Here is a 21,937-nt window from a genome sequence, read left to right on the forward strand (position 1 = left end):
TTGTAATTAAATATACAAATACTAATTACATGCAATTTATAATAGATGTAGCATGTGCAGGAAACATGTAATTAAGTTACTAACTATACTAAGTATTAATTAAATCAAATCCTAAATATTTTAAAAGCCATGCACTACCAATAGGCAATATTCAACTAGTATAAATAGCCATCCTTACTAACACATGAATTCAATCATCAAATAAACTGCATAATTAATTAGGCCTAACCTTAGCTTGTTGACATGGCTTCCAAAAATCAGGCCTCTATTACCCTTTTCTTATCACTTAATCTCCTCTTCTTTGCTCTTGTAAGTGCAGACTGTTCAACTGATATTTTGAAATTTGGGGCATGTACTAATATACTTAATGATTTGGTGGGTGTAATTATCGGGACTACTCCAACTTCGTCATGCTGCAGTTTGATTGGGGGACTGGTGGACCTAGAGGCCGCGGTTTGCTTGTGCACAGCCATAAAAGCAGATATTCTGGGAATTCATTTGGATATACCAATCTCTCTAAACATCCTTCTCAACGTCTGTGGAAAGAATTATCCTACTGGTTATACTTGTTGATTGAAAAATTATTATCTGCTCCATGGACCTCTTGTTCAGAATAAGTAAGCTTTGCATATATATAAATGCAGCTTCATCATTTCACTTTACTTACTTACTAGTTCTGTCATGTTCATGTATTTGTACCCTTTTGGACATGTCAATTCAATAAATGGAATGTTGTTTTTATTCACTTTGTTCGTAACCACAAATTCATTTTATATTTTTTCCGGCTATATTTACATAGAACGTTTTCATTTCTCTAGATACATTTAATCGCAAACAAAAATTGATTTATAGATATATGACACTTGGGCCTAACTCAACCCCAAAAGTTAGTTCATAACGAGAGATTATCCTTGATAGACGACTATGTACTTGATTATCACTCAAACTCCATTAACACTACTCACTTGAGAAACTTAAGCTAAGAAGAGAAAAGAGAGATTGATACAATGCGTGATGATCTTGATTGTCATTATCGTTATGCATAATTTATATTCTACCGCATAAAATGAAAGTCTATCTCGATGTGTTTAGTACGGTCATGAAACACCAAATTGGTGCAACTTGTAGTGCAACATTCAATTCCTTCACTAAACCAGTCAACCATACTACCTATGAAACTGCTTTGGCCATGCTGATGTATGTACGCAACTTCTGCTAAGCTTCTTGATACTACACTTTACTTCTTTGATTTCCAAGAAATCAATAAGCTTCCATGTTTAACTAAGAACTCTAAAACTGACTTTCTAGTATTAGGACAAGAGGACCGTCACAAGAAAGTGTTAATGAATTGGAGACTTGACAACTCAACAAAATCCTCAGAGTTTGTTCTCTCTTGATATATTTCATGACCCTTACTAGGTAGTTCTAAGAACTGACAAGTGTTTGTACAACATAGGTTATATAAGACCTTGTTAATGTCAAATACAACATTTTCCCTGATATTTAGTCTTATCTTCTAGCATATCATCATATTTTTTCTGCATAAATTCTTCAAGATCCTATGTAGTTACATTTGTATTAACTTGTTGATTGAAAAATTATTATCTGCTTGTGAACGATCGATCGACCTCTTGTTCAGGATGAGTAAGCTTTGCATATATATAAATGCCGCTTCATCACGTTACTTTACTTACTTACTAGTTCCATCACGTTCATGTATCTTTACCTTTTTGGACATGTCAATTCAATAAATAGAATGTTGTTTTTATTCACTTTATTCGTAACCACAAATTCATTTTATACTTTTTCCGTCTAAATTTACATAGAACGTTTTCATTTTTGTAGATTCATTTAATCGCAAACAAAAATTGATTTAAAGATATATGACACTTGGGCCTAACTCAACCCCAAAAGCTAGTTCATAACGAGAGATTATCCTTGATAGACGACTATGTACTTGATTTTCACTCAAACTCCATTAACAATACTCATTGGAGAAACTTAAGCTATGAAGAGAAAAGAGAGATTGATACAATGCGTGATGATCTTGATTGTCATTATCGTTATGCATAATTTATAGTAAACAGAATAATTAAGATTCCAGCACTAAAAGATAACAATTTCGTGATTGAAAAATTATTTTTTTTAGTATAATAGGTGGGTATTAATGATGATTTAATTTCTACTTAAAAATATAATTATTATTTTAATTATTTTTGTAACTAAATATAAACAATTCATGTTAAATAAAAATGCAGCGATATGATTACTTTTATTTTTTACCGAAAGAGATAACTTTGTGACCTAATATAATTCTTATAACAAATTTAATGCTATGTACTATTTAAATTTGTGCTTAAAACTGTTTGTTGTTAATTACATGTCAATTCCAATTCCTAAAAGTACACAATGTAAATAAAAAATCATTTAAAAAAATCGTTTGCTAATTACATTTATAATAATTTGGTGAAAACATTTTGATTACATGTTATAACAGTGATATAATATTATTTATTAAATTTTTTTTTTAAATCTACTAAAATATTCAAGATAGTAAATGAAAATAGTTCGGTAAAAAATAGTAACACAATTTCTTACATGTTTCCAATTGACTTCTAAAAAATTAATTTTTTAAGTCACTATCCTATTAAAGTAATACAACTTAATGATAAAAATGAATTTATTTTAAAGAATTTTATTTTTAGTATCACACTTAATTAGAAAAAGAAAATATTACTCAACAATCATGCGAGGCGGGTGGAAAATGAAAAAATAATTATTATGCGGGGCAGATGAAAGTTCTGTGGGTTAAGCTCAACACGCCCAGCCCTATTATCATCCCTCTCTTTGTGGTTACATTGTTCTGGATTCACATGTTGTTGGTGGTCATGTTCTCATTAGTGTTATCCATTCGAGTTTTTCCTCCTCTGAATGCCCTCATATTCAATTTTCCCATGAGAGGAGAATCCTCATATTCCTAATAAATCCACACACTTTCAGGAATTTAAATTTCTAATCTCAATAGAGAGGTCTATTCTCTCATCATCGCATTAGATGTTACTTTAAGTATGGGTCATATATCTATTTTTGAGTATCTTTTTAAAACTATAGCACTACTGTATATGATCTTGGAAGAAGAGCATGAGTTCACTATTATATTGTTGTTTTGAGTCTTTTCGGTACACTTTGCGCTACTTACATTTTACGTGCTATATATAGTTTCTTCACTAACTTCTTCTTTGTACATGAATTTGTTGCAGAGTGACTCAAGGAAATAACCTTTCTACCTCCACAAATTAATGGACTAGTGTATGGTCTGCGTATATTTATTTCACATAAGTGCTTTTCATAAAATTATTTTTTCAATAAAACACCTTTTGCTGAAAATCTTGGTCAAACACCTCACTCCTTAATTTTAGAATAAGGACTTTTGAAAGGGGAAATATATATCATTTCAATTTGTTTGACCTACTTTCCAATTTAATTCGTTTAAAAAAGAATGACTTCTTTCTTCTTCTTTTTTTCAGCAACTCATTAATCTTAATTTTTATTGACATTTTGATACATTTGACATATTGTTAATTTTTAACTATTTAATTCAAAAGTTTTTTTTTCTTACTTTTATAAAATTCGTGTCAAGTAAAAATAAAGCTAAAAGAAATGAAATGAAAACCTCCCCAAAACCTTGACAACCTTGAAGTTAGATTGTTTCCATATATAAAACCCTTGACAAGTAAAACATTTAAATGCATGTACACAAGGAGAAATATATTAGTGAAGGTAATAGAAAAAAAGAATAGCAGCAACTATTCGGATGTTAAATTAATTAGGTATCATGCGGAAGCTAGCCAATCAAACCTCGAAAAACCATGCAAATTATATGTTGACATTAAAACGTGGTAAAACAAAATGTATACTTGCAGAAAGCTTGGGAATTAAGTTTAGTAAGAATGTGCACATGTCTAGAAATGTGACGGACAAAAGGGATCTTGTCCAGGGGCAGAAGCTAAAGCGTTAAATGAAAACGTGAGTGGATGGCTTGAATTAACAAAGAATGTATATGTATAACTGGAATTTGAAATTAAATATATAAACACTAATTACATGCAATTCTATAATAGATATAGCCTGTGCAGGAAACATGTAATTAAGGTACTAAGTATTAATTAAATCAAATTCTAAATATTTTAAAAGCCATGCACTACAAATAGGCAATATTCAACTAGCATAAATAGCCATCGTTACTAGCACATGAATTCAATCATCAATTAAACTGCGTAATTAATTAGGCCTAACCTTGGCTTGTTTACATGGCTTCCAAAAATCAGGCCTCTATTACCCTTTTCTTATCACTTAATCTCCTCTTCTTTGCTCTTGTAAGTGCAGACTGTTCAACTGATATTTTGAAATTTGGAGCATGTGCTAGTATACTTACTGATTTGGTGGGTGTAATTATCGGGACTACTCCAACTTCGTCATGCTGCAGTTTGATTGACGGACTGGTGGACCTAGACGCCGCGGTTTGCTTGTGCACAGCCCTAAAAGCAGATGTGCTGGGAATTAATTTGGATATACCACTCTCTCTAAACATCCTTCTAAACGTCTGTGGAAAAAAATATCCTACTGGTTACACTTGTTGATTGAAAAATTATTATGTTCTTGTGAACGATCGATCTACCTCTTGTTCAGAATAAGTAAGCTTTGCATACATATATAAATGCAGCTTCATCACTTCACTTTACATAGTCCTGTTATGCTTTTGGACGTGTTTCCTTTACAAATGTTTCAACTCAATGAATCGAATGTTTTTTATTCCTTTTACCGTAAACAGAAATTTATAAGTAGAGTTGAAGAAAAGTTATTATCCTTCTGTTAACAATTTGGACATCACATTTTTCATTTTTCGATATTCGCCAAATTAATTCCCTTTCCCCTAAGCAGAAATTGATAATTACAATAAACCCTTATCTTGTTTGAAAATTGTATTACTCATATAAGTAAGATAGGGGTAATGTATAAGTACCCTTCTAATTTATGAGCGAATTCAGTGATCACCGGTTAAATTAAGAATGTGTCATTACGAATTTGATCATAATTTAAGGGATATTTATGCATTATGTTGTGAACCGAGTTGGATATGCAAGGTCCTATGGACTAGAATTGGAGACTAATTTAGTTGGATTATCGGGCTGAGTAAACTGTTGGAGTGTTTTATTTGGGATTCCCTCCCAATTAGCATTTGGTTAAAAAGGCAAATGAGTTGGAAAGAAGAGTTTGTGCATATTGAAGAAAAATGTTTGAAAAACTCTCTTCTTTTAGAATCTAAGCTTCTCTTCTCAATTCTTATCTATATCTCAGTTACTTATTCTTTCAATATTTTCATTGTAATTTAGTTGTTTGAGAATTACAATTATGATTCTAAATTTGTAATCACATTTTATTCTCTTATCCGTGGTTCACACCCAACCAAAAGAGGTGGATCACTGGACCCTTCACGGGCCGTGGACCACCCCACGAGCCGTGGGATGGTTCGTGTAAGCCATGCAATAGAACCTTCCTAGCTCAGGCATCAAACCACGGATCCCTCCACGGTCGTGATCTTAATGACGGGCCGTGGGAGGGCCCGTGGACCTGAGCCACCAGACCCCAACCCAAATGAAGAACCACGACGAACTTTATGGTTTGTGGTCCTTCACATGGCCGTGATAAGGCCCGTGGTTGACCCCCCTCCCCGAATTAGTAGCCACTGCCAGCAGACCACGACCCAAATAACAGTCTGTGGTCCCAGTGATTGTTAGTCAATGACGCCGTGGTCGGCCCCGATAGATTTTTAGTTAAGGGTTGTTTGGTCTTTTTCCTATGCATTGGACATCTAGATTATATCGTTTAACCCCTAAGTACATAGCTTTAATCAGTTTAAGCATAGTTAATCAATCAGATCCTTCCCCAATCGATTTTCTCCAAAATCAATCGATACTTAGAACAAAAGAGACGACCAAACCCTTCAAGAATGCAGCGAGTTTTCTTTAGTTTCACCCCTGAAATCGAAAGATTTCTTCATAAAATTCGTCAAAATGTATGTTAGATTTCACTAGCGGGTTCCTTTCGTCCACTAGGTCCTTAGAATTCAATAGATTCTTGATTCTCTATCTCTTGTTAGACTTAGGGTTTCTAGAACTTTAGATAATTATTGTAATTTAGCTGTTATATTGTTCTTAATCAGATGATCATATTTTGTAGTGTTGTTGCTTAGTTCCTTGCATGAAACTAACCCTAGTTGTGTGGATTTATTTAGTTCATGAATTGTAGTAGCTATGTCAGATAAACAGATATATATGCCTCATATTTCAAATGATTCATTATCAAGACTTAAATGTATCATTCCCAGTTAGCATGTCAGAATATTGAGTTATCCATTATACATCAGTGATGTTGTATTGTATACATTTTCAATTGAGAGTAGTCTTAATGTCGAATTGGACTATGGTTCTGTTACTTTCATAGTTCTAGAACTACGTGCCTCGTAAGTTTGTAAGTCCCATCTCTGAACATCATGTTTAGTTATCATGACAGGCATACCTTTATACCCTTTGAAAGATATATTGGGTCCTCTAGATAAGGCGTATACGTTGAACTCCATGTTTAACTCACGTGGTTTTATGTCAGTTATTAGCAGCTCCCAAAGTTAGACTTTAATGCATTTTACAAGGTCTTTAGTTTATACTTTGATATTCAGTCAGCATGTCATATTAAGGGTTCACTACTTGGTCATTGCATTCAGATAAACTTTTCATTATATTTCAGTCTTTACGTTCATATCCAGTCAGTTGCGCTTTGTTCAGTTTATATGTTTGTTCAACTTTTATCTATATCCTCCATGCTCAACACATTCCAAGTACTACCGCGATGTGCACTACATCCTTTCATGATGTAGGTTCAGGTATTCAGCATCCAACTAACATTAACAGTGGTGAGTCCTCATACTTCGAGGACAATAGATATATTTTTTTATTTCAGTCTTTCGTTTCAATTTTTAGTTTTGCTAGGTTAGCTGTGGGCATGTCCCAGTAACTCTGGTCTCTGGTTAGTAGAGGCTTTTCTAGACATAGTATTAGATTAAACTACAGATTGAGTTTGATCTTCAAGTTGTTATTGAACTGTCAATATATCTTATATATTCAGATCAGTTTTTGGGTATTCCTACTTTCAGATATTATTGTTTTAAGCTTCCGCGTAGTATCTTTTATTCAATTACTGTTAGTATGTTTATGATCATATGTCAACTCAGAGTTAGCTTGGGTTCACTCGTGATCCTATGTCCCGTGGCTACGTCAATGGGGTAGCATCGGAGCGTGACATATTTTGTCATTGTTGACATTGTTCTACTTGAACCTGGAGGAGAAGGTTCTCATTAAGGGCGGGAGTATTGTTGTGAACGAGTTGGGTATGTAAAAGCCTATGGACTAGAATTGGCGGAGAATAATTTAGTTGAGATTATTGGGCCGAATAAAGTGTTGGAGTATTTTATTTGGGATCCCAGCCCAATCAACATTTGATTTAAAGGGTAAATGAGTTGGAAAGAAGGGTTTATGCTATTGAAGAAAAATGTTTGTTCCTCTCTTCTTCTTCTAGAATGTAAGTTTCTCATTTCATCAATTCTTATCTCTATCTTAGTTACTTATTATTTCGATATTTCCATTTTAGTTTAGTTGTTTGAGTATTATAATTATGATTCTAAAGTTGTAATCACATTCCAATTCTCTTATTAATATAGTGAGAAATTTGGATTTGTTACACATTATCATTTAGATATCATTTAGCTTGTTAAAAAAAAAGAACACAAATATTAGTTTAATAATTTTAGGTACCAAGAAAAAGGAATGTATTTATTAACTAATTTAACCAACAAATAAAAACAAGTAAGAGTGTAAATCTATGAAGGCAAATTTAAACAATTGTAGCCTTTTCTCGTTATCATCATCAAAGGTGATGAAAGCTTGAAGCATATAAGTGATTATTTTCTCTTTCCCCTTTTTCTTTTGTTCCTTTCATTTCCTATTAAATTAAACATGACACATTAAAGCTAAAATACTATGCAGTTTCATTTTAATTTTTTTGAGACATTTATTAATTATTAATATTATATTGTTTGATTTACAAAATTATAATGCACCCGTTAGTCAAGTTAAAATTTTACCTATGCGATTGTTCATTCTTCAACATCTTTCGTAAACTTCTAGTTCAATCACTGACCTTGTCTGGCACCTTTCTAGATTTTTTTTGACAGCAGTTTATGTTATCCACTTATCAACCACGAACTTTCTTGATTTTACTTCGAATTCGAAATGAGGCAAATTTTGTTGTATTGTAAAGATGACTCAAATGCCTTTAATTTGATCGGTCATGGATCACCTAATTCATTATGTGCTTAAGATATGATTGTTTGAAGTTGACCCAGGTAGAATCTTATGTCAAAACTTAATCAGTAAATAAGCTTTCAACTGAATTTTGTGCCAGGAGATTCTAGTGACCTCAATTGATATCCATAACTAATCTCACACTAAAGAATTGACCTTAGCATCTAAGAACGATTAAGAATCACTCAGTACGACCTTATACGCAATGCAAGAATGTTTCGGATCTTCAACTCAGAAATTTTTGAAGTGTTACATGCAGATCCTATTGAAATCAAGAAAGTTCGTGCGAAGTACTCTATGAAAGATATGGTATTAGAGATCGAATTGGTTAAGAGAGGTGGGTTAAGACAATTTCATCAACAACACTAGAGTCTATAAAGTTTGGAATAACATAACAAATAAATTTTGTCGCTCAAAACAATACAAGTATGCGAGTTGGAATGCTAATAAAACTTAAGCTTGTAAAACAATGTAAACACTTAGTTCGCTAAAGAAATGCAATAACAAGCTCAACTTTACTTATATATAAAGTAATATAGTTTCTGAGAATGATTATCTAATCAACAAGCACCACTATGAGCCTAAGTGGTGATACAAGTTCTTGCCCACACTTCCAGAACTGTGCTATACTTTGTCGTCGCATAGAAGTCCTTAACTTAATGGATCCACTAGCTTAACTACATGATCATCTAAAAAGTATGACCCGTTAATACTCATGATGGCTACATGGTTTTCATGGAGGCTTGAGTTAATATGAACTCTCATCCCCACATCGGTGCTCAGTACTACTCCCCAAATGTACTTTAGCTCATGCTTTTTTAAAACAACTTCATTTTTTTGGGTTGAGATAATTGCTCAACACTTAGCTTTAAAAAACTCACTTGTAATCAATGTTCCCTTTTCTTGTTCAAAATTCTTTTGGAAAATCTTAGTTTCCTCTTAACTTAAATGTGAAAACATTTATAAACTTTTAGGGAATACCTAGTCCCCTTATAAGTTTTGACAAATGAACTAAACTCTTTACTCTTTGCTTAACTTGAAACTTGAGTCTTAATCAATTCTTAGGGAATACTTAGTTTCCTTATATTTCTTTGAAGGAAAGACTTCAACTTGTTACTCTTTACTTTAACTTGATCCTTAAAACAAGTTAAAACGTTTGATAAAGACTCTTGAAAACCTTTAAGAACTTTGTTTTGGACTAACTTCTTAACTTTCTTTACTTTGATCTTAGCTTTTCTTAATTTGTATTATGGATTCAAGATTATGATTTGTATTCTTCGATGACTTCTTGGTGTTTAGAAATCATTTGAAGTAATTAGAATCATTGGAAGGTGTTAATAGATCTTAGAAGGACTAAAAAAGGCTAAACTACGAAAACTGGGCGAAAAACGCCAATACAGGTGTGCCACGCTACACCATTTGGTGTAGGCCTCATCCTGGCGCACTGCAGGTGCGTTGCCCCATGCTCCTTGGTGCAGATAGGGCGCGCCGCGCCTGGTGCTGCCCATGGCTGAGGAACTTCTCCTGTTCGTTTTTTAAACGCTAAACCCCTTAAACCTCCGTAATTCTTTTACCAAACCCTTAGGATCTTCAATACTTTCGAACTCAATAGATCTAACTTGAAAAAAATTCACAAATTATTAATCAACATCAATGTGAATTCAAACAACTCAACCAATAGGGATTCGACAAGATTCATCAAAAATTCACTTCTTAATCATGTAAACAATTCTAAAAACACTGAATACAAGTTGTGGTGTGTGGATGAATTAACCCAACACTAAAGATATCACATACCTTGATAGGGATCACCCCCGACGAATTCCACTCGAAATTTCTTTGTGTTTTTGGTGAATCCTTGATCATTCTCACTTTTCCTCATTCTCTTCGATTTTCTCCAAGCCCTAAGCGTAAAGTTAAACTTTCTTGCCCTTCCTTAAATAGGGATTGGGACCCTAAATAAATCCCTAAAACGAAATAGGAAATAAATGAGTGAAAAGACTAGTTTGCCCTTCCTTAAATAGGGATTGGGACCTTGCCCAATCTAACAACCCAACTTTCTATAGGCATATCTCCCTCATACGATATCTAAAATGAGCAAACTTGGCGGCGTTGGAAATATCTCTCCAAGGGTTTTCCAGCCATAACAAGAACTATCCCTAACTCATCCTGAATTAGAAGTTATGGCCGTTTGAAAATGACCAAAACTCATTTTCTTAACTTAGGAAATTTTCCAAAATTTCCCCTTTCTTTCCAAAAGTGATTATTTTAGTTTCTTAGCTTATTCTTAGATATTTTGGGTTACGAGATCTTACAAATATAACACAGACGAGTATGCCAAAAATTGATATAAGAAAACATATAAGCAGAAGTAGAATCTTTATTCATTTGAACATTAAGTTTAAGCAATTCCCAACATGCATGAAATGAGTTTGTGTCATGGCCTTATCTCATTTTCTTTCGGATTGCTTGACATGATTTATTTTTTTTACATTGTTTGGTCCCTCAGCATGGTCTTCCCTTTGCGTTGCACTATATTGTTTTTCCTACTTCCTTTTTTCTTATAATTACAATTCTCGTTTTTTACCCTCCCTTGGGAGCTCCCACCCTTTTTGCTTCCTTGGTGACTCGAACTCGCAACCTTCGGGTTGGAAATGAAGGGTGCTTACCATCCGAACAACTCCCTCAAATGGACATTCATTACCATTGCGTCAAAGGTGTAGCTTTTTAGAAAAAGAAAAGAAAAAAAAAGCTTATTCATGTTTAATTTATATGAATATCATGTACTAGCTTTATCTCACTTAGATAATTATCTTCTCTACAACGGAGAGCAACATAAATGTAGGATTTTTCCATGGTCTATTGGATATAAACCTAAGGAGGAAATGATATTAATTGTGGTTTGGATTTCTTTATAGTCAAACTTATCTCATATTTGTTTGTGAAGAAGTCTCTATTATCTATAGCATCAACAGTTGGGAAACCAATATCTATAGATAAAGTTACTCAAATCAAGTCAAGACCTAACACATCTAGGGTCAAGGTTATACTTGATCTAATGGAAAAGCTCCCAAGTCGTATAGGTTGCAGTTTGTGAATAAAAAATCTAGTAAGTTGTTCAAGGTTTATTAAGAAATTGTATATGATAATCTACCTTTGAATTGTAATTATTGTAAGCACCAAGGTCATGATGAAGATAGTTGTGGTTTGATTTCAAAAATAAATCAAAATAACAAATAAATAATGATACCGTTGAAGGTGTTTTAAAAGGTACTACCGATAGTGAAAAGTATCAAGGTGATGCAAGAGAAATATTAAATGAAAAAAGAAAGACTATAGATGTCGATCATAGTAAAGCAACTTCTTTAGATCGACAATTGGTTACTTCCACTTTCAAGCAAAATCGTGTAGACTCAATGGATATTGATACAAGTAAGATTGATGTTCAAACAACTACCGAAAACAAAGGTGATTGTAATAACCAACATGCTGCTACTAATGAGATGCAATCAAAAGAAGTTGGGCTGAATTTGATGACTAATGCAACTAAAAACGCAGGGGGAACACCAAGATTTGGGGTTGATGCGCCACGAGTTGATTTAGGAAAAAAATTGATGGATTCAGGACAAAAATAATGGATACATCTGATGTTAAAGATGTTGAAAATTCTGGGTAGCATGTTTTGCAAGTGGAAAACGAGAATCCAACCAAAAACTGCACACTGGTTGCACAAAAAATTCAACCAACAGTTGAAGCATTTCCTTACTAGTCAAAATAATTTTCCATGTAGTGAAAAAAATCCAACTAGAAATTTTCATGCCAGTGAGAAGAGTCAAGATACTGGTAATGCCTCAAGAGATCTATTATGTTCGAATTACTTTGATGCTTTATTGAAGACTATTGGAAGCAAGTAAGGTTAACATGGAATGACCATGATCTGATCCAAGAAAAATAAGTCTCACATGCTTTAAATAGAAAATTAAGTCCAGAAGCTCCTGTATTTGTGCTTCAATCTGTGCTTGCAACGAAGGATGAGTCAAATGCTTTAGTGTCAAATACAATTGATTTAGGTGAGGACTCTCTTGATGAAGATGGAGTGGATTTGGGTGAGGACTCTCTTGATGAAGATGAGGAAGACAATATACTGGACATTCGCTTTGACAGAGTGGATAGAGATGGGGATATATCACCTAGGTAACAAAGAAGTGGAAGCAACAAATGCAAAAGAAGACATATGGAAGACAACATAGTTGGGACGGTAAATGACTGAAGAGTTTGTTCCAAGGCACCTACCAATCGCTACAGGCAAAGCGAAACTGTTTGACGGTATCAATAGGTTCAACTAGATCCAATAAATCTATAAAGAAGGTAAGAATCATCAAGTGTTGTTGGATATGTTTGAGGAAGAAGACAAGAGAAAAATACTTCAAGTTACTTTTGATAGGTATTCAATGTTTTTTAGTTCATGCTTTTGTAATAGAAAGTTTAAGGCTGGTAACTCAATTCTCTTCTCGATTGACATACTTTTACATTATTTAAGCATTCTCATTATAATATCATCATGGAATGTATTACAAACTTTGTGATGATCTAAAAAAATTTAGTTCTCTCTAACTCTTATTTTCTTTGTTAGATCAAGAAATATTTTGATAATTGATAAATAGAGGAATATAAGAAAGGAACCATTCCATTAAAATATTCCTTTCAGACGAATCCGACTTGGATGAGGAGAATGCCAACCACACGAATTAGAAGTTAATAAGCAATTGAACAATTGCTTTTTCGACAAGCAACCAGTGCAAAAATTTCCTTTTTATAAATGAGTCCTACAAGGAAAAAGGAGTGCATATTAAGTCAAAGTGTAAACATAGGTATAAATTCTAAGAGAAGTAGGAAGCAAGGTTATGAAGAAAATAAGAGGCGTAAATAAAGAGTTCAGGAAGGAAATAAATCAAAGCGAAGTCAAGAAGAAAATTGAAGACAGGTTCGAGTTGAACTACGAGTTCCAAACGAAGTAGGAATCCTATGCGTGAGCATCTAAGTTTCAAGAGAAAAGGAAGCAGAGCACAAGTAGGATTTCTAGTTGAAATAGGTTTTGGATTCAAGTCCAAATCTATAAATAAGACGATAGTTTCACTGGAGAATATTGCGCACTTACATAGAGAGAAGATCAAAGCACGATTAAGAGTTTAAGAGAATTTTGAGATTTACTTGGGGAGTCTTGCGGTTTGTGAGGAAAAAATTGTAAAATTGTAGTTAAGAGTTTTGATTACAATCAAGTGTGTGTATGTAGGATTAGTCCAACAAGTTTGAGAAACTTGACGGATGATAGAAGACTTAAACTTGGGGGGTTTTGTCTTGGGTAGCTAAGAATTAGAGTTTATAATTTCTTACATAGGAATTAAAGTTTATAATTCTTTAGATTATCTAGGTGTGTAATATTTGTGTTGTTTGGAGTTGAGATAAATAATACAAAGTTGTGAACTAATTATTATTTTACGAAATTATTTATTAGAATTCACAAACTGTAAAGAAAAAGTAGTTAGTACATGTTCCTTTACAAAATAAAGGGGGTCATAATTCTAGCAATTGGTAACAGAGCAGGTTACCTTTGTAGAGTCTAATATCTCAAGAAAGATCATTGTGAATTTTTCACCTTCTTGGACACGGTGAATGTCAACATATCAACAAACCACCACTATTCAATGAACATTACTATGCATGGTGGAAGAGAAATGGAGGATTTTCTACAAGCCCAAGACTATGAATTATAGATGAGACTTACTGATGGTCCTGTCATTCTTATGATGAAGGATAATGATGGGAAAGTCATTCCAAAGCCCAAGTCACAATATGGAGAAGCTAATTATTGAATGCTCACAAAGAATGATAAAGCTAAGTACATCCTTGTATGTGGACTTGGAACAGACAAGTTTAATCGTATCTCTGGCTATACTATAGCAAAACAAATTTGGGACACATTATTCAATATACATGAAGCAACTCTGCAAATAAGAAAATTTAGAATTGCTAGATTATAAACTGAATATGAATTATTTGAGATGGAGAGTGGTTAATCACTTCAAGATATGATTACTAGATTTACTACTATTGTGAATGAACTGAGGAACTTGTTGATAAGGTACTGAGGACTCTACCTAAGTCATAGGAGATCAAGATCGTTGCAATTAGAGAAGCAAATGATCTGACAACCATGAACTAAACATTTACGAGATGAATGTTGATAACACAAAAATGAGTAAAATAAGTAAAGATGTGATATTTTCGTTCAAGGAAACTGAGAGTGATGAATCTAATCTGGATGATGAGGCATAATCGTGATTAAAAAAAGCCTCAGAAATTTTCTCAAAAAAGGTGGAAACTATGAAAAAAATTATCCCCGAGCAAAGAAAAAAGAATCTAACATTTATATGTATGCTGCTTGGGGAACATGTTCAGACAACTCAATTGAAGATGATACAAAAAATGTTTCTTTGATGGCCATGGAGGACTCTAAAGCAGAATTTGAATCAGACATTGAGAAAAGGGAGGTAAATCTTCTTTACCTTAAAAATATACTACAATGTTTTTCAAAGAAAAAATTATCTTCCTTTATTCTAACTCTCATGGATAATTTTCAAGAGTTGAATGAAAATAGAGACCAATTATTTACTTCCTTGACCAGTTTAAAATTTGAATATATTGATCTTGAAAAAATTAATTTTGATTTCTAGAAAGAAATTCAATTCCTAAAGAAACAGGAACAACAATTTGATTCTTGCACTTTGGCTCTCAAATCTGAAATTTTGAAATAAAGTGTTACTGGGAATGGGAAAGAAAAAATTAGTGGTGACCAAATCAGATGTGTCCTAGATCTAATAAGGTTAAAAAATGAACTATCTTCTGAAAGAGAAAAATCTAGAAGAATAAATCTTGATGTGGCTAGAATTAAGTATGAGCTTGAGAGGGAAAATAAATGGACTCAGTCCTCAATTATTGTGACTCAGCTTAGTAATAGAACAAAACACTAAAGCTAAAATAGGTTTTGTTAAAGAAGTTCCTACAAAACCTCTTATTTGTGCACACTATGTGGTAGTATTGGTCACTCAAGGGGTACCTGCCCAATAGTTATAACTCACAAGACTAACAACCTCAAAGATGCCTCAAATAGAAAAATCAACCTTGTTAAAAGAAAGGAATCATGTCAAAGGAACATGTTGGGGCAAAAGAATAAATGTAAAAATATTTTAACCAATACGGATCAATAGAGATCTCATTCATCGTTTTTATCAATACAAAGGATTCAAGCTAGTCTGGGTTCCTAAATCTAACCTTTGCATTTTCAGCAAAAGTGAGATGAAGAAGAGAACATTCACCAATGAACATGTCGCTCCAGATGCATGATTGAAACTAGAAAAAAATTCCTCTCACTTGCAAAAGAAAAACATGAAATAATAGCTTTGACACTGAAAATAGTTGAAAAAATGGGAAAGACAGAATAAACAGGTCCAACCTATGCAACATCTAACAATTATGCGCACTCAGATGATCAGAGTGTGTATATTGCGGTCCATCAATCCAAAAGTATGATTACATTTGCGGTGTATATGTTTTTTTTCTCAACAAAAATGCTTGATTCTATCTTTAAATTAGATTACATTTGCGGTGTATATGTTTTTTGATTAATGCTAATGTTGGGTTTGAGTTCCAGGTTCATGTCTATCTCCTATGTTTGTGCAAACACTTTGCTATAGCTAACTGAGTTCTTGATTTTTTTTAAGTGTTTGTGTTGGTGATAGTCATTGTCCATAGGTATGGAATGTGCTTCTCTTAGTGTGGTGTATGCCTTCACAGTGTTTTATGATATCAAAACGGGGAAGCGTATACTTGTGTAGTATTTATAACTCAATTGATCTAACTTGATCCTCTAATGTGTTTGCTTTGTGCATTGAGTTTTATGAAACTAACATAACACAAATTGATCTATTCACACAAGAAACAACGGTTTGTCATCTCAAAAAGGGGAAATTTGATAAATCGAGACAGATTTTGATAATTGACAAATAGAGGAACACAAGAAAGGAATCGGTTGCGTGGACATGTTCCTTTCAAACGAATCCGATTGGGATAAGGAAAACGTCAACTAAGAAAATTAGAAGGTATTAAGCAGTTGAAGGGTTGCTTTTTCGACAAGCAACCAGTGCAGAAAGTTTCTTTTTTTATAAAGGAGTCCTATAAGGAAAAGGGAGCGCATAAAGTCAAAGCGTAAACATGGGTATAAATCTTAAGAGAAGTAGGAAGCAGGGTCATAAAGGAAATAAGGGGGCAAAAATAAAGATTTCAAAAAGGAAATAAATCAAAGTGAAGTCAAGAAGAAAAAATCGAAAACAAATTCGAGTTGAACTAGGAGTTCCACACGAAGTAGGAATCTTACGCGCGAGCTTCTAACTAGTTTCAAGAGAAAAAGGAAGCAGATCACAAGTAGGATTACTAGTTGAAATAGGTTTTGGATTCAAGTCCAAATCTATAAATAGGGCGATAGTTTCGTTGGAGAAAAATACACACGTACATAGAAAGAAGATCAAAACACGATCAAGAGTTTGAGAGAGTTTTGAGATTTACTTGGGGAGTCTTGGGAGTTTGTGAGGAAAAAGTTGTAAGATTGTAGTTAAGAGTTCAGATAAATAATACAAAGTTGTGAACTAATTATTATTTTACGAAATTATTTATTAGAAATCACAAACAGTAAAGAACAAGTAGTTAGTACGTGTTCCTTTACAGAATAAAGGGGGTCATAATTCTAACATTCTTCATGCTTGTTAGGTAGCAGAAGTTAGATACTTGATTAGGATTAGTAAGGTTAAACCTAGCCCCCATTGCTTGTAGTTGTCCCTATTGATACTTTTTATGTTTAACAAAAGACTGCTAGACAATATCTAGTGCTAAATTTGCTTTTAAAAAAATACAGTTCATGTGAACTCGGGAAACCCTCCTAGATACACCCTTGTGTATTTGGTTCCTAATGGTTGATATATGCCATGTTAAAAGAAGAAACAAAATAGTAGAGATCCCTCAATCCCGATCAAACCTATAATTTTTAGTTTTTTCTCTTTTTTTCATACTCAACTATAGAATGGAACCGTTACGAAAATAAGAAATGACAATGAGTGTGGATTCATTATTATGGTGTCAAGTTATTTATCGATGAGTATCCATTTAATAATTTTGAGAGAAAAAGATGAGCTCATTTTGTTAAAATTTACATGTTTTTCCATTTGATAATAAATTAAGATGAATCGGTTAAAAATTGGAATACAGTATCTAGATCGATCAAGTTTTGTCTTGACATGTAGTTATTATCAATTTTTGAGTTCTCAGTCGAGATATCAAGCAGATTATGTGTTTTAAAACGTGGGTGGATGGCATCAATTTTTATTTTTTTAAAAAAATGTAGTATACTTGTGATTGGGAATTAAGTTTAGTAAGAATGCACACAGGTTTAGAAATGCGACGGACAAAAGGGATCTTGTCCAGGAGCGAAAGCTAAAGCTTTACATGAAAACGTGGGAAGTTATGGCTTTGATCATAACTAGAATTTGTAATTAAATATACAAATACTAATTACATGCAATTTATAATAGATGTAGCATGTGCAGGAAACATGTAATTAAGTTACTAACTATACTAAGTATTAATTAAATCAAATCCTAAATATTTTAAAAGCCATGCACTACCAATAGGCAATATTCAACTAGTATAAATAGCCATCCTTACTAACACATGAATTCAATCATCAAATAAACTGCATAATTAATTAGGCCTAACCTTAGCTTGTTGACATGGCTTCCAAAAATCAGGCCTCTATTACCCTTTTCTTATCACTTAATCTCCTCTTCTTTGCTCTTGTAAGTGCAGACTGTTCAACTGATATTTTGAAATTTGGGGCATGTACTAATATACTTAATGATTTGGTGGGTGTAATTATCGGGACTACTCCAACTTCGTCATGCTGCAGTTTGATTGGGGGACTGGTGGACCTAGAGGCCGCGGTTTGCTTGTGCACAGCCATAAAAGCAGATATTCTGGGAATTCATTTGGATATACCAATCTCTCTAAACATCCTTCTCAACGTCTGTGGAAAGAATTATCCTACTGGTTACACTTGTTGATTGAAAAATTATTATCTGCTCCATGGACCTCTTGTTCAGAATAAGTAAGCTTTGCATATATATAAATGCAGCTTCATCCTTTCACTTTACTTACTTACTATTTCGGTCATGTTTATGTATCTTTACCTTTTTGGATATGTCAACTCAATAAATAGAATGTTGTTTTCATCCACATTGTTCATAGCCACAAATTCATTTTATACTTTTTCCGGCTAAATTTACATAGAACGTTTCATTTCTCTAGATACATTTAATCGCAAACAAAAATTGATTTAAAGATATATGACACTTGGGCTTAACTCAACCCCAAAAGATAGTTCATAACGAGAGATTATCCTTGATAGACGACTATGTACTTGATTATCACTCAAACTCCACTAACACTACTCACTTGAGAAACTTAAGCTAAGAAGAGAAAAGAGAGATTGATACAATGTGTGATGATCTTGATTGTCATTATCGTTATGCATAATTTATATTCTACCGCATAAAATGAAAGTCTATCTCGATGTGTTTAGTACGGTCATGAAACACCAAATTGGTGCAACTTGTAGTGCACCATTCAATTCCTTCACTAAACCAGTAAACCATACTACCTATGAAACTGCTTTGGCCATGCTGATGTATGTACACAACTTCTGCTAAGCTTCTTGATACTACACTTTGCTTCTTTGATTTCCAAGAAATCAATAAGCTTCCATGTTTAACTAAGAACTCTAAAACTGACTTTCTAGTATTAGGACAAGAGGACCGTCACAAGAAAGTGTTAATGAATTGGAGACTTGACAACTCAACAAAATCCTCAGAGTTTGTTCTCTCTTGATATATTTCATGACCCTTACTAGGTAGTTCTAAGAACTGACAAGTGTTTGTACAACATAGGTTATATAAGACCTTGTTAATGTCAAATACAACATTTCCCCTGATATTTAGTCTTATCTTCTAGCATATCATCATAATTTTTCTGCATTAATTCTTCAAGATCCTATGTAGTTACATTTGTATTAACTTGTTGATTGAAAAATTATTATCTGCTTGTGAATGATCGATCGACCTCTTGTTCAGGATGAGCAAGCTTTGCATATATATAAATGCCGCTTCATTACGTTACTTTACTTACTTACTTGTTCCATCACGTTCATGTATCTTTACCTTTTTGGACATGTCAATTCAATAAATAGAATGTTGTTTTTATTCATTTTATTCGTAATCACAAATTCATTTTATAGTTTTTCCGTCTAAATTTACATTGAACATTTTCATTTTTGTAGATTTATTTAATCGCAAACAAAAATTGATTTAAAGATATATGACACTTGGGCCTAACTCAACCCCAAAAGCTAGTTCATAACGAGAGATTATCCTTGATAGACGACTATGTACTTGATTTTCACTCAAACTCCATTAACAATACTCATTGGAGAAACTTAAGCTATGAAGAGAAAAGAGAGATTGATTCAATGCGCTTGATTGTCATTATCGTTATGCATAATTTATAGTAAACAGAATAATTAAGATTCCAGCACTAAAAGATAACAATTTCGTGATTGAAAAATTATTTTTTTAATATAATAGGTGGGTATTAATGATGATTTAATTTCTACTTAAAAATATAATTATTATTTTAATTATTTTTGTAACTAAATATAAACAATTCATGTTAAATAAAAATGCAGCGATATGATTACTTTTATTTTTTACCGAAAGAGATAACTTTGTGACCTAATATAATTCTTATAACAAATTTAATGCTATGTACTATTTAAATTTGTGCTTAAAACTGTTTGGTTAATTACATGTCAATTCCAATTCCTAAAAGTACACAATGTAAATAAAAAAAATCATTTGAAAAAGGGAAAATGTCTGATATACCCCTCAACTTTGTCATTTAGAGCTGATATACCCGTTGTTATGAAAGTGGCTCATATATACCCCTACTTGTAAACAAATGGCTCACATATACCCTTTTCCTCTAACGGAAATGAAAAAATAATAATTTTAATCTAAATTTTTATTATTTTTTTCTAAAAAATATAATCCCATAAGAGTAAATTTAATACTCGTCAAACATATTTTTTTTACTTTTTTTTGTTTCAATGACTAATTTAAAATTATTATTTTGATAGTCAAATTTATTTATGTTTCACTAATATTCTTGTAAAACTTATTGTAGATGACCAAATTTTTTCTTTGAATACGAAATTAAATTACAATACACAAAAATAATAGTTTAATTTTTTTTCTTTAAACTATGGAATGAAAGAAAAAAATAAAATAAGAATAAGAAACTCAAATAATTATAATAAAAGAAGTCAAAAAATAATTGATGTATGAAAAAAATTAAAATATACCTTGAACTTTGATAGAAGAATCATATATACCCCTAAATAATTTTTTTAAAAAAAAATTAGAAGTAATAAATATAAATTTAAAACTAATTTTTTAACTTCCGTTAAATGAAGGGTATATGTGAGCCATTTTGTAACGGCAGGGGTATATGTGAGCGTTTGTATAACGGTAAGGGCATATAATAGCCACTTTTATAACGAGGGGTATATCAGCTCCAAATGACAAAGTTGAGGGGTATATCAGACCATTTTTCCTTTAAAAAGATTGTTTGCCAATTACATTTATAATAATTTGGTGAAAACATTTTGATTACATGTTATAACGGGGATATAATATTATTTATTAAAAAAATTCCTTAAATCTACTAAAATATTCAAGATAGTAAATGAAAATGGTTCGATAAAAAATAGAAACACAATTTCTTACATGCTTCCAATTGACTTCTAAAAAATTAATTTTTTAAGTCACTATCCTATTAAAGTAATACAACTTAATGATAAAAATGAATTTATTTTTAATGAATTTTATTTTTAGTATCACACTTAATTAGAAAAAGAAAATATTACTCAACAATCATGCGAGGCGGGTGGAAAATGAAAAAAATATATTATTATGCGGGGCAGATGAAATTTTGCGAGTTAAGCTCAACCCGCCAGCCCCATTGCCATCCCTCTTTCTGCGGCTATTGTTACTTTCTAATGGATTCTCATGTTGTTGCTCGTCATGTTCTCATTAGTGTTATCCATTCGAGTTTTTCCTCCTCTGAATGCCCTCATATTCAATTTTTCTGTGAGAGGAGAATCCTCATATTCCACACACTTTCAGGAATTTAAATTTCTGATCTCATTAGAGAGGTGTATTCTCTCATCATCGCATTAGATGTTATTTTAAGTGTGGGTCACACGTCTATTTTTGAGTATCTTTTTAAAACTATAGCACTACTGTCACGCCCCTTTTTTTTCTCACTCAATATATTTTTGATTTTTTATTTTGTTTCGAAAG

At 32.6% G+C, this 21,937-nt stretch overlaps 3 protein-coding genes across 3 annotated transcripts; all 3 read left to right on the plus strand.

Moving 5' to 3' along the window:
* Window positions 1–211: 211 nt before the first annotated feature.
* On the plus strand, window positions 212–745 carry LOC107013887 (14 kDa proline-rich protein DC2.15-like). Its single transcript, XM_015213765.2, has one exon. It carries the CDS (start codon window positions 244–246, stop codon window positions 571–573), a length of 330 nt encoding a protein of 109 aa, XP_015069251.1. The 5' UTR covers window positions 212–243; the 3' UTR covers window positions 574–745.
* Window positions 746–4,284: 3,539 nt separating this feature from the next.
* On the plus strand, window positions 4,285–4,741 carry LOC107013776 (14 kDa proline-rich protein DC2.15-like). The gene has a single exon (XM_015213654.2). The coding sequence runs from the start codon at window positions 4,311–4,313 to the stop codon at window positions 4,638–4,640; it is 330 nt and encodes a 109-aa protein (XP_015069140.1). The 5' UTR covers window positions 4,285–4,310; the 3' UTR covers window positions 4,641–4,741.
* A 13,481-nt stretch (window positions 4,742–18,222) lies between these two features.
* On the plus strand, window positions 18,223–18,664 carry LOC107013775 (14 kDa proline-rich protein DC2.15-like). Its single transcript, XM_015213653.2, has one exon. The coding sequence runs from the start codon at window positions 18,257–18,259 to the stop codon at window positions 18,584–18,586; it is 330 nt and encodes a 109-aa protein (XP_015069139.1). The 5' UTR covers window positions 18,223–18,256; the 3' UTR covers window positions 18,587–18,664.
* Window positions 18,665–21,937: the final 3,273 nt, after the last annotated feature.

Source organism: Solanum pennellii, chromosome 3, assembly GCF_001406875.1.
Source record: "Solanum pennellii chromosome 3, SPENNV200".
Classification (NCBI taxonomy): domain Eukaryota; kingdom Viridiplantae; phylum Streptophyta; class Magnoliopsida; order Solanales; family Solanaceae; genus Solanum; species Solanum pennellii.